A 12,988-nucleotide genomic window follows, 5' to 3' on the forward strand; every position below is an offset into this window, starting at 1 on the left:
TGGGAACAATGTGTTTTTTTTTGTTGTGCTTTTTCTCGAGAATAACAATCCAGACTAAAAGGAAAGTGGGAAATATTGATTGCATTGGCAGTTTTCCATTCACTTGTCCAGAAAAATATTTTTCACGGGCTCAAGCTTCGATGTTACTTGGGGTTTTCATGAAAACAGCAAGGTACTCCTTGACCGACTACTTTACGAAAAATGATCCCATTTTTCCAGATTGTTTTTAGGAGAGGGGAATTTTCATAGTGAATGAGAAACCGATTCCTGGAATTCAAACGCTTAAAAATTTGTTATTAGTCCTTCGTTTTAGGATTTTGGATTGAGCAAAACGTATATAAAGCCCAACGAAGTAAACACAAAGAAGAACATTCACTAGAAATTTGTTTGGAGTTTGAGACAAATTGTAGCTGAGTGCGGGCAGAATCCTTGTTCCGTCTTAGTGTGATTTCTAGTCCTATTCCGTCATTTGCTTTGGTTTCCCTGTGACTTGTAAAATAATGACAGGATACAGGATAGGACATAATCTCAACCTCAAAATCTCCAAAAACCCAAATTCACATTGTGTAATATACATTTGAAAACCAGAATGATCACTGACCTCTTTTCTTCTGCAATACTATGTACCTTTGCACACTAGCGCACAATTAAATGCACTTTTGTCTAACGAAGCGGTGCAGGCAATAGAGAAGCATTTATATATGTACCCCCGCTGTCGAATGTACCCTGTACTACTGTTGCACGCGTTGCAATTTTTGATCATTATTCTATTAAGGGATCAGGTTTCAGAATGGAGGCAAAGATCATCAGTCACTCAAAACGCTCGGATCGTGAGACAGTCAATAATACTGACATAGAAAATACACCTGCTGTAATCGCTACAGCTACAGGGCTAGGTCGCCTGCCCTGCTCTCTGCATGCTTGAGACTTCTGGTTTTCGACCAGCCAGTGGTTGATTGTAGCGCCAAAGATAATGTGCGTCCCGTTGCTCACAGAGGAGCTATATTTCCTCTTAGTTGCAGCAATGAGTGCACTGCCGAAACCATGGACTCAGGGAATTTGCAGCCGGGCATATGCTCAGTTCGATGTTGTACCCTACTTACACCACAAGGGGTGTTTAGGGCCAGTACTTCCAACTAAGTGCACGCACTCAGGCTGCTGCAATTTAACTGTGCTAGAACACCTACCCTGGTTCACAATCTGGAGTTCGAGCAGTACATGCCTGAGCATAACATCAGCGTGACGATGTTGCAGGAGCCCTGCGCAGTCAATGGGTACGTCAGGGGCTTGTTCACGGCTAGGGGGTCGGCCAAGGCGGCCGTTGTAATGACTAATACGCATCTAGATTTTGTCTATGGTGAACGTCTCGCTAATGAGTGCAGTGTGTGTGTTTCATCCACAAGGCCCTCCCGTTTACAAACAACTTCGAGCAGTATATCACGTAACTGGATGAGTCATTCATCCTGGACATTGACGCAAAGGCGATCTCCTCAGTGTGGCACAGCAAGATTCCCCAGCGTACATCTTGCCATCGTGCTATACGTAATTGAGCGGTATTCACCAAACTGCTATTAAAGCACAATTTACTCTGTTTGAATGCCCCATCAAGTTTATAAACATTTGAAAGCTCCGGGGACTTCAGTGATTTTAACGTTACGTATGTGAATGTTGCAGCAAAAACGTTTGTCCAGTCATAAAGGTTGTTGGATGGAAGCAACTTAAGTGGTCGTACTCAACGGGTGTGAGTGTTGATCCCCACTTACGCCGATTCGTTGGAATATATGTGGTTGCAAATGGGTAGAATATGTTGCTCGGATAAAGGACTTAGCCGGCAGCTCTTCCCTCTCTGAGTGTGTGCTTCGGTCAGTTGATGGCAAAGTTGGGTTGTTGAATGAGGGGATGTACACTGTGAATGATGGCTTGCTGAGGAATGTGGTGGACGAATACTGTTCGCAGGAGGCGAAGGGAAGTCCTTCGCTTGAGGAAGAAACTCCAAAGAGCGCGTCATCAATGTGATGTTAATCCCCTTGCTGATGTCGATCAGTTAAGGCTTGCTTATATGTGAGATTTGTCGTGTTATAAAGAGATATTGAAGCGAAGGAAGAAAACTGAAGACGTTTCATTGGTGAACATTGCGATAACCCTTGGGGAAGTGCCTATCATATTTGCAAAAGCAAACGGTATCAAACTGAACGGAGAACCAATGTTTACATGTGATAGTGTTTATGTCTTGCTGAATTTCTTCTGAAATTCTTAGTGTGAAGTGCTGCGAGATTGAAGAGAACATAACGAGGCTCAAACCCCGGAGGTCACCTGGCTGGTATGGGATGACTGGCGAGATGTGCAAAACCATTTGGCGGGCCATCCTACCGCATGTCCAGCGCCTGCATGCTAATTGCTTACAGGAGGGATATTTCCTGCATTTCGGAAGACTACCAGAATTGTTGTGCTTTTGAAGTCACCCTAGAAGAATGGGAGTAATTCTCGATTGTACAGAGTCATATCTTTTCTCAATCAATCAATCCTTGACTACTTAAGGTTTTGATTGATTGATTCCCTAGAGGATCCTTCGTACTGAGCTCCCTGGTCACGGCCACGTAGGTGATTATCGAGGTAGGAGGGGTTAAAATAATGGTGTACTATAACAGAATTGAATATCTGACGGGACTATCCATTATCCTATCATCATCCTGATTTACTAATAGGGCGAAAAATAGAAGAATGTGTGCGAAAATCATATGAATATCATCCCAGCAGAGAGTTCATCAGTGGTCGCATTTGCTTTTAATAAAATTGGTATAGTTACTGTTATTAGTCAGCTTGTATTATGTGTTAACATCAGTTTCAACCAACAACATCCCGAATCCTGTTTAAAAGGGCCTCCAGATTCCTGTGCTTGACTAATACAGAACAACGAATCACGACACAAGTGTCAAAGCTTTATTTTGGCTTCGGTTAGGATCTTGAGCAAATGCTTAAGCTGCTGTTGGTTTCCGTTTCTTAAGAACAATCGGAGGGACGAAAAAGTCTCGCTCCAGCAATATCTGGCCCTGGCATTAGCAAAGCGCGGGACACCACAGGTGCTCTTCCTCAAAGCTGGAGCTTAATAAGGCTTAATGAATTCTTTGTACCAGAAAATAAATAGGGATTTCGGGAGTCGGTAGAACGCAAGTATGAAGTGCATCGGTGACTATGTCCAACTTCTGACTTCTGTTTGCTAGGATAAGAGGACAGTTTGTAGGATGGCAACTAGTTTGGCTAAGATGACGGAGGCTTCGTTTAGAATAAAGCATCTATCCAGGTTGAGATCAGGAGATTTGCAGGCACATGATGTCTGATTATCTCGGTGAGCGTCGTCAGTCGCCATAAGAGTAAAACTTTCTGGAGTCAACAGTAAGGTATATTGTTCAAATGCCTTAGTTATATCTATTTATAGTTCCAGCCTTGGGAAGGCGTTCAATGGCTTACTGCCGAGCAGCACAGCAGAAAAACTTTGAAAGCTTCTATAGGTTTTCAAAAGACCGTTGGCAGGGTCTAGGTTTTCTTGAATTTGAACTATTGAAATACCTGTACTTGGGGCGAGCAGGGTCGATGTATGTAGCTGCGTAGTCAATTATGGGTTTGATGAAGCTTCTCTACATACTTTGGTTTTGTCACCTAATCCGGAAGCTCCTTGAGGGCAAGTGAACTACTTATGACCCTACAAATTTGATGGATTTCATACAATCTAGGCAGACGTTGTTATTCCGAAGATATAAAAGCCTGATGTGTGATCTTTTCAAGGAAATGGTCTTAGATTTTTCGAGATTGACCAGAAATTTGAGCCTCGGGCATCCGTTTGCAAATTCCTGAGCCTGCTGTCTGAATGGTGATGCAACCCCCATGTCCGTGGTCTTTGTCGCTATCACTAAAAAATTATCGGCATAGTGGCAAACGTTACTGTCATTGGTTACTGAAGAGCATAAGTGTATACGTTAAACAGCACTAGGCTGAGGGTGATACCTTGATGGCCATTGCACCCTTGCTCACAATTTAGGTCGATATGTGGCTGTATACTTAAATCGGATCCAGGATGCACTCCAGGGTGGTAAGATCTACTGTTTTTTATACGTTCTTTACGTTAAATGAGACAACTTCAACCTAACGTACCTTCCCCCTGCCAACGGAAATGTGAAGGAGGCAATCATTTATGCGGGATTCCGCGGATAGGTCCCTTCTATACGTATAGAAATTAGGCGGTAAATAATGTCGCTCCTCGTGGAAGCTCGTTAGCCTGTCTTTAATTGTAGGGTTCACAATTTGCGCAAATACGCATATCAAGTGAAATTGCTCTGAACTTATATAGATCATTGAGGTCTTTGCCCTTTTCACGAATTGGAATAATTTTCCACTAGGCAGCCTAAGGTGTAGCCAGAAGCGGTTTGAGAATCGAGTAAAGCCATTTTGGCTTCGAGATCGAACCACATGTATGTGCCTAGCTGTCGTTATGTGATCCGGTCCACCTCCGGAGCCGAATGGCGTTTGTGCTTGTTAAGTACTGAGCGGAGTTTCTCTAAAGCAAGAGGTTTCTAAACGAAGGGATGAATAATTTTGGCATAATAAGGGCTGGAGGGTTTTGATACTGGTTGTGTAGCACGGCTAAGTAACGACTTTATTTTGACTGTCCCTGTTACCCCTACGACAACTTCATTTTAGCCCAGAAGTGGACGCTTTTCCTAAATGCTAGAGCCGCACTACCGTACTCGTCGTTTGTGACTTCAGCAATCAGTATACAATCTGATAAGGACGTCATATTGATTGGCGTTCGCAAAGAATTCGAGTGTGGATTTATTTTTGGATAAACTTTTGATATTGCTCTATAGGATTTTGATTATTTGACATTCAGGTAGTTGAGGGGTAAATGAAGTTACGAAGGTGTTGGCATTTTCAACTAAGTCCCACAGAATTCTCTGAAACTCCATGCTCTTGAGTTGTATAATACCATTCCTAGCACGGAGAGAACAGTCCCACGGAGGATTTAGGAGAAAATTGCGGAAGCGGTACAAGCCTTGGCAATGCGTCAAGCAACATCAAGCACAGTGCCAGGGCCGACAGAAGCAACGCTTATATGTACTAGTGTGCGAAATAATTATACCGGGCAGTGATCATAAACAAAAAGCAAAACCTTATTAAAGTTAATTCACTGTCTGCAGTTATCTGGGTCCTTAAATCAAATGTGGAAAAACTAATTGCCTATCATCTTGAAGTATGTTAGAGCACTACATTTCGACCATTGGAGGTATTGTGATCTGTACTGTGCTTGCCCGGAATAATTACTTGAACTTGACTCAGGCTGTCATCCACAACTGAGCCAATCCGGCCTATGGTAGAACTCCTTTTGCTAACAATGAAATTTGAATCTAGATCTTTTTAGTGTGAAAAGTTAAAGTTCTAATTATTACGCCATCGAATATATTGCAGCCCAAAGTTGGCTTCTCCAAATGATGTATTTCAGTTTAGCCCGTATAAATTACGCCCCCGAAATAAAGATAATTTCACCAGAAGGTATTCTTTCGAAAAAGTAAAGGTTCTACCAAAAACTGCGGCACGAATTCAGCGGACATTTAAGATATCTCGGAATATAAGTGACGTTTCCAGCGAAATCCTTAGCAACCTTTTGGCGATAGAACTGGAGATCTACATTATTTACAAATCTGGAAGCACCGAAGTGAAAGGCTAGCAACATCCACACGCAACTTAATTGCAGAAGACAGTAAAATGCACTTGGTTGTCTTTTTGCTTGGCTTTCTCCTTGGTTTTTACCTCACATTTAACGATGTAGGCTAAGCTCCTAGAAACCGTGCTACATTCGTTTTCATTTTGTCCAGATTTCAAGTCTTATGTTAAGTCCTCGTCGCCGTGATTAAGATATCTTTCTATTTCTTAAGAAGTTAGAGCCTAGACAAAGATCTCTCCTGTAATCCCTGTACCAAGATCTAAAATAACTACTGTTATTCAAACGTAGATAAAATGCTAGTTCGGAATAATAGTAGCTCGAGAAACGCTAGTATTCGGGGTTAGGGTACATATTCAAAATCTTATAAGCAATGGTAAGTATAGGCGACAGAGGGTGTAGTGCAAGAAAAGCCAATCTGATGAGGAGATACCATAGGGTTTACCAAATGATAGAGACCAAACATATCTCATCATTTTCCAATTTGCTTATTCTCAACAGAACGTAGAAATTTACTTAGGCCAATGAGTGTCTCCTTTATAACTTTGTAAAGATAACCCTAAAGAGAGTGAGTAGTGCGGGAGGACAATAGATCCCAGGTAGTAGTGAACAGTCGAGATTTTGATTAGCTCGATTGATTTAACCTTGCTCAAACTCCTCAAAACAGGGTCTGCAGTATAAATTATACGAGTCTAGAGCGAAAATTATTCCTGCTCCCTATTATCCCATTTTTCATTGAAATTTATATTCCGGGCCCTCAAGGAAGCTTCTGGCCATGGGGATATCCACCCTTTCCAGCCCCCTCTCGTATCGTTGACAAAATGCAGCCTTGGAAGACTCTATGTTACTTTGGACTTCATACTTCTTACAGATTTTAGTCCAATGGAGCACCAAAACTTTGCGCCTTCATACTCGTGCGCTGTTTTGATATTACCTGAAGCTCCGCTGGTATTCTCAGTTGATTAAGTCGAACCAGGGATTGCTAATAAAAACCTCCTGGGTGTTTTTTGAGTCTTCTTCATGGATAGTGATTTCATTCCCTAATATAAGGAGAACAGGAAACTATTGTTAGAGTTAGTTTATAATATAACATTTCCACCTCGAATTAACGATATTCCAGATGAAATTAACAATCTTCCAAATCAAATTAATGGCTTTCCACACCAAATTTATAACTTTCCAAATGAAATTAACATTTTTCCGAATCAAATTAACAGAATCGCATTAGAACGTAATCTATGATAAAACAAGTCTGGAAACCGGAAGCTGGACGCTTCAAGTATGAAAGGTTTTATGTATTTCTTAGATAAGAATATTTGAGTGGATATTTGCTCTATTTGTACCTAGTACATAATATACATGCATATATCATGTTAGAGTTTTCACTTCACACATTAAAAGTCTTAAAATTTGCACTGAAGCGACAAGTTTCACCTAGTATAATTTTGTTAGAAACAGTACCAGAACCATGCTTTATATTATAGCCAATATTACTGCAAGCCAATTACTTCATATTTCATGATTCTACGATGAACTTAAGGGGGGGAGTAAGTAATGAGTCTGTAAGTAAGAATTATACTATATTAACTTTTTTGTTGAGGATGCTAGGAGTCCTGAATCCGCACCCACTTGGTGATGCACCGGACCACTCGGGAAGCAACTTACTTCCTCTTTTGTAGTCCACGGACTCCTCTTTTTTAGGTTAAACACCAAGTTTTCCAAAAAAAGAAAGAGAAAGTTGACTAACGGTTTCGTCCAGGACAGAAGCAAACCATCAGACGCTGCCTCACCTCCGCCCTGGGAGCAGCGTGACCGAAAGTACCGATGGTAATCGCTCCATTTATATATAATCGCAAACACGTGATGGGCACGAATTATATTCAAGTGGAATCCGTCATAAGTTCAGACATAAACCAGGTCGAAGTGAATTTTTGTTGAGGATGCTTAATTTTATTTAGTATTATACAAAACCTTAAAAAAACTTTGTATGGAAAGTTACTACATTCCCACTTTTCGTATAGGTTTTTAGATTACATAATAATCTGTTTTTGAAAAATGTGAATTTGGTGTGGAAAGCCGTTAATTCGATTTGGAAAATATTCACTTTCATCTGAAATGTCGTTAATTTGAGGTGGAAATGCTATATCTGGTGAAAACTCTAGTAATTGCACTCCTTAAAAATTAGAGGATCTGACGACAAAGTCTAATACTTTTTACTCTTCAATTAAATTCAGTCATTCATTTTTATTCTAAAATAATCCATTTCAGATTTAGTTACAACACTATTCAAGGAAGATGGCAGTCTTTTGTTGAATTTAAAATGGCGAGCACGTTTGAACCCTGGTAACATGGAATTTTCTTCTAAACTAACAGAAGTTATGACTGGATGTTTTTCCACAGGTACAAATTTAGATGTAATTATAAATCCACGAGGCGAAGGCTGTTCGAATAAACCATGCAGCGAATATGGACTTCCTGGTGTAAGTAGAAACCTGGATTTCAATATCCAAGTTATACGTAATGAATTCCAGTTCCACTTCGATAAATTGCCTCGGTAAAGAAACGCGAAAGAAATGAAATAATTTTTAAATTATTTAACTTAGTGTACTTAATTAAAAAGTTGTTACACACCCCTTGGTGGGGTATAGTGCGTCAACTAAACTTACGCGCCATCATTCACGGTTACCTGAAACGCCCTCCAACTCCTCTCGCGACTACTAGAGACGCTCATATTGCTTCTCTACTGCTCTGCGCCAAATGCTCTTGGAGCGATCCACTTTTCGGCCATCTTGAGAGAGTGGACTCCACTGCATGGCGTTGGCAGCAATTGTAATCCCTTCTTAATATGTGACCTATACATTCCCACTTTTGCCTTTCGATCGCAGTGTATATGAGTGCCAGGCCTGTGCGCCTACCAAGTTCTTTGTTTGAGATAGTGTCAGACCAGCGTGCTCCGATGATACGACGCAGATAAATGGTGATGAAGGCTGGGAGCTTTTGAGTAACAGTGGAGTTCACTTTCCATGCGCTATTCTCATATACAGCAAGAAAACTAACACAGAAGAATCTCAACTTGATCTTGGTGTTGAGATAACTGCATTTCCAGATTATAAACAGGACAGCGAAAACGGATCGGACCGGAAAACAGACTGCTCTCTGACGGTCAAGCTTTCGAAATGTTCCAATGGGTTCCTGGATTATTTTAGCTATTGTCTTTGCGACGACAGGAACCACGCACATACCCCTCCAATAGTTACGCTCACACACTTCTTCGTGATCTTGACGATCATCCCCTTCTTCTACTCTGGCCGACACGATTTCTCCTCTGCTTGGAGGAGCAGCCCGCATCATCATGTTAGCGATTAGCCATTTCATTCACAAGAAAAAGAACCTTACCGGATGTGATACAGTTACGAACCATCGTGAAGTGTTCTTTCCACCTCTTTAATTGTTCATCATCATATGTGAGAAGTCCACCGTTTATATCCTTCACAGGATGACACCGACAGATTTGCGGCCACAAACAAGCAAATCATTTCGTGATGCGGTATACATTTTTTGGCATCTGCGGCATTTTTCCCTTCCCTGACTAGCGAAATAACAAATTCTCTCCTGTGAGGGCTTACACTATGCTGGGTGTCTCGGTATTTCCCTTGGTATCGAAGTTCTTGCTCGTTACGTCTGCCATCATTCGCAGCGGTCAATAATGCCTTCAACGCCTTCCGTTCATCAATCCCCTTCCACGATTCCGCAGTCAGCCAGTTCTTTTGGCGCCCGATCGGGCGGTTGAAATTTATGGCTTTTGCCCCTTATTTGAGTATATGCTGGCGTTGAGCCGAAGTAAGAAACACCCTGAATGTGTATTTGGAATTGATCCTGGGGCTTTGAAGAACGCGTCGTTCTACTGCGCTTTCGGGATTGCGGAAAATCGACCTTAGCAGAAATCTTGACCTTTGCAACGTTCTCCCTTCCAGACACGTGTTGAATGTCGGAAGTGTACTCAGGGGCCGAAGTTGGCGTGTGGACGCTTTGTTAGGCTTCTGCAAACGTTAGTTGCGTATGGTCCGTAAACACTGGGAATGGAAGGGAATACCGGAAGGATTCTATTGTGAGGTGTGCTGTGTCTCAGTTGAATGGGATTGGAAGAGAAGCTCCACATCTATCAGATTTGGTTCATCTTGTGGTGAATGGCATAACTTACCGCAGAGTCTGAGGTATCAACTAATGCTGTTGGGGGTGCATCTTGTTGAAGGAATGACAGAAGTGTAACTTATACCAGCTGTTGTTTGGTGGTCCCTAACGGTTGAACAGCCTCTGGAGACCACGCAATCAGGCAGCAGTTTTTAGCATTCAGGTCAGACAGGTAAGTGTTAATATCGATTGATAATGGGCGGTGTTGGGCAAGAAACGACGTTAGAAATTTAATCTGCCCGAGAACTCTCTCAGATTCTTAACTGTTTTCGGATGGATGGATGGATGCCGAAGTAATCAGTTGGTCGAGGAATCCCACCTACGGTAGTAAGAATTTGCAATTCTCAATCTTGACTACCAGTCCCGAGGTGCTCTAAATGCTGGGACTTAGAGGATGACGTGGCCAGAACATGATTCCAATAAACGAAACAAAAGTGAAAACTTCGTAGCACAGAGATAGATGAATTTCTAAAAGGGTTGCACCGCTTTGAATAGGTTTACACCGCATTTAGTGATATTATTTGACTAAGTCCAAGGTCGCGAATAGAATTATGGCTGTCTGTGACAGAGTGCGCAAAGTGGTGGGTGAGTGAAATGGGGTATCGGCCTGAAATTGACTGGGCACTTAGACGTCTGTAATCGTCACATGGTCTCCATTTGCCGTTGGGTTTAGGGACCATGTGAAGGGGTGTAAACCAAAAGCTGTCCAGAGGTTTGCAAATACCAAACTTTCCGCGAAACTGCCAGTTTCTGCGGTGGTAAAGGACTCACTTTAGAAAAGATAGGGAGCCAGTAGTGTTAATGTGGTGCTGAACAACATGCTGAACGGGTTCAAAGAGGCTATGCTTGTAATATGTTTAAGTATTTTAGAAGAAGGATACGTGGACGGATATCGTTTCCAAAAAACTATGTTAGTTTATGATTCCGGTATGCTTGGAGAATCGAGATTTCAGTGCCTGTACCTATCAGGTAGTTGCACCCAAAGCACGCAATATGCGGATCGACTTGTTGGGTTCGACAAAAATCTAGATTCAAGAAGGTAACTGTCTGATAACTCGGGGATTTCTAGCAAAAATGCGAGGCAATTTATCTTAATAGAAAAAGCGTGAGTCAAAAGCGGAAAGAAAAATGACTTGCGTTATTGCTCGTTACCTGTCACCCCGTCGAAAATTACCCGATCACAAGCACCGATTTTTAAATAGAATCACCGTATGAGATGAAAAATAGTTCCTTTATGAGAATTTGGGGCGACGGAAAGAATGAGTGATATGTGATACGTCAAAATCGCGAAAAGAGCCTGATTTGCGTCCAAAAACTTTGACTTCAAGCAGACTTACGGCTGCATTGCTGACTCAGTGCTATATAATTGTATTATCCCACTAAACCACTGCGGTTCAAAAAATTGACGACTGGAATGCATTAACTGAACTGAAATAGAACTAAAGCAAGAAAACAGACTGGCCCCTGTGCTTTTAAATTTAGCACTCGAGATGTAGTTAGAAGACCCCATTTGAACACCAAAGAGTTCCCTTTATTTGAGTCTGATCGGATAGAGGCATACGCTGACGAAATCAACATTTTGTCCCAACTTTTCTCGGTGAAAAGAGACGCCGGTAGGTCTGAATATGCCAGCGAAGGAAGTCGAACGAGGGTTATGATGCAAACCAGGGAAATGACGCTATCTATAGGTGAATACAATTTTGAAAATATTCGCAATTTTGTATACCTATCAAACGGCACAAATGAAATTGATTAAATAAAGATAAGAAGAACCTGCTACTCAGTTCCCCTCAAATTTGAAATCAAAATGCATCCAAAAGAAGACCAAATTACACATCTACAAAATGAGCATCAGATCTATAGTATGTTATGGGAATAAAACAGGCTCCACAACTCAGGTAACAATAAAAATCCTGAATCGCTTTGAATGGTGCCATGTGAAATATTGGGAGCAGCTTATGTTTTCGCTGAGTGGCAAATTAAGTACATCAATGAGTTGTATGGAATCTATGGTCAGTTAAAAGTTGTGTCTATTATGTAAGTTCCCCCATCATTTACTTCGTTCGCGAGCCATTTCGTTTCGTGGAGCGCAAGGATGCTATTGTTCTTACGGGGTACTTCCTGAAGAAGCTCCCGCAGTGCACCCGTTCAAACAAGGAATCGCACGTTCCAAGACCCAAAAGAAAAGTCCATTTTACGTTGCCAAAGTCATTGCCGTTCCGGATCGAACCGGGTGTATCTTAGATTCCTGGATACTGATACTTTTCGAGAAAGAGTTATCAGTGCTTCGCTCAACTCCTTGCCAGGAGGGCCGATTTGGATAGTTTTTTCCGTATTAAGGCGCGGAGAGTTTGCCTTCACCCCTTCTGCCTGCTATTTTTTAGTTGGCAAAACACCCCACCCCACGGCTGGTTTGACGATGAATGTAAGCTAGCAACGGAACGGAAGAATGCTGCATACCGAGTAATGTTGTATTCACAAAGAACGCGGGCATGCGCAGAGACTTATCACGAACTCCGTCGAGCGAGAAGCGACTTCGCAGACGGAAAAAGGAAGCCTGGGAGAACCAACAAGTCTGTGAACTCGAAAAGTACAGGGAGCAACCACACCAGACGCGGAAGTTTTACCAACAATTCAACAGGATGAAGCCTTATACACCTCGATGCTCATCCTGCCGAGATAAAGAGCGAAATCTGATTTCCGACAGAATGGGCTGAGCACTTTGATGAGCTACTGAACAACCAGAACATCGGCGAGTTGGAGGTCCCGCCAACTGAAGACGACGGACAAATACTGCCACCAACAAGTTTAGGAGAAACAGTCCGTGCAATTCATCGGCTAAAAAATCATAAGTCGCCAGTGGCCGATGGAATTACAGCCGAATTGGTTAAATATGGAGACGACCAGTTACACCAAGTGGTTCATCAACTTGTGCTCAAGGTATGGGACAGCGAATCAATGCCTGACGATTGGCAACGAGGCATTATCTGTCTCATACATAAAAAGGGAGATATCACGCAGTGCAGCAATTTTAGAGGTATCACGTTGCTGAGTACCATCTATAAGATATTCTCCTCTATCTTG

General features: G+C 42.0%; 1 protein-coding gene across 6 annotated transcripts in view; it reads left to right on the forward strand.

Moving 5' to 3' along the window:
• LOC119654679 (platelet-derived growth factor receptor alpha) overlaps positions 1-12,988 on the forward strand; it is a 119,563-nt gene that overhangs the window by 63,285 nt on the left and 43,290 nt on the right. For all 6 annotated transcript variants that reach the window (XM_038060183.1, XM_038060182.1, XM_038060186.1 and 3 more), the window contains exons 4-5: positions 7,982-8,056; positions 8,114-8,193. In XM_038060183.1, the coding sequence (XP_037916111.1) occupies positions 7,982-8,056; positions 8,114-8,193 (155 nt within the window). The remainder of the gene's footprint in view (positions 1-7,981; positions 8,057-8,113; positions 8,194-12,988) is intronic.

This window comes from Hermetia illucens, chromosome 4, assembly GCF_905115235.1.
Source record: "Hermetia illucens chromosome 4, iHerIll2.2.curated.20191125, whole genome shotgun sequence".
NCBI lineage: Eukaryota > Metazoa > Arthropoda > Insecta > Diptera > Stratiomyidae > Hermetia > Hermetia illucens.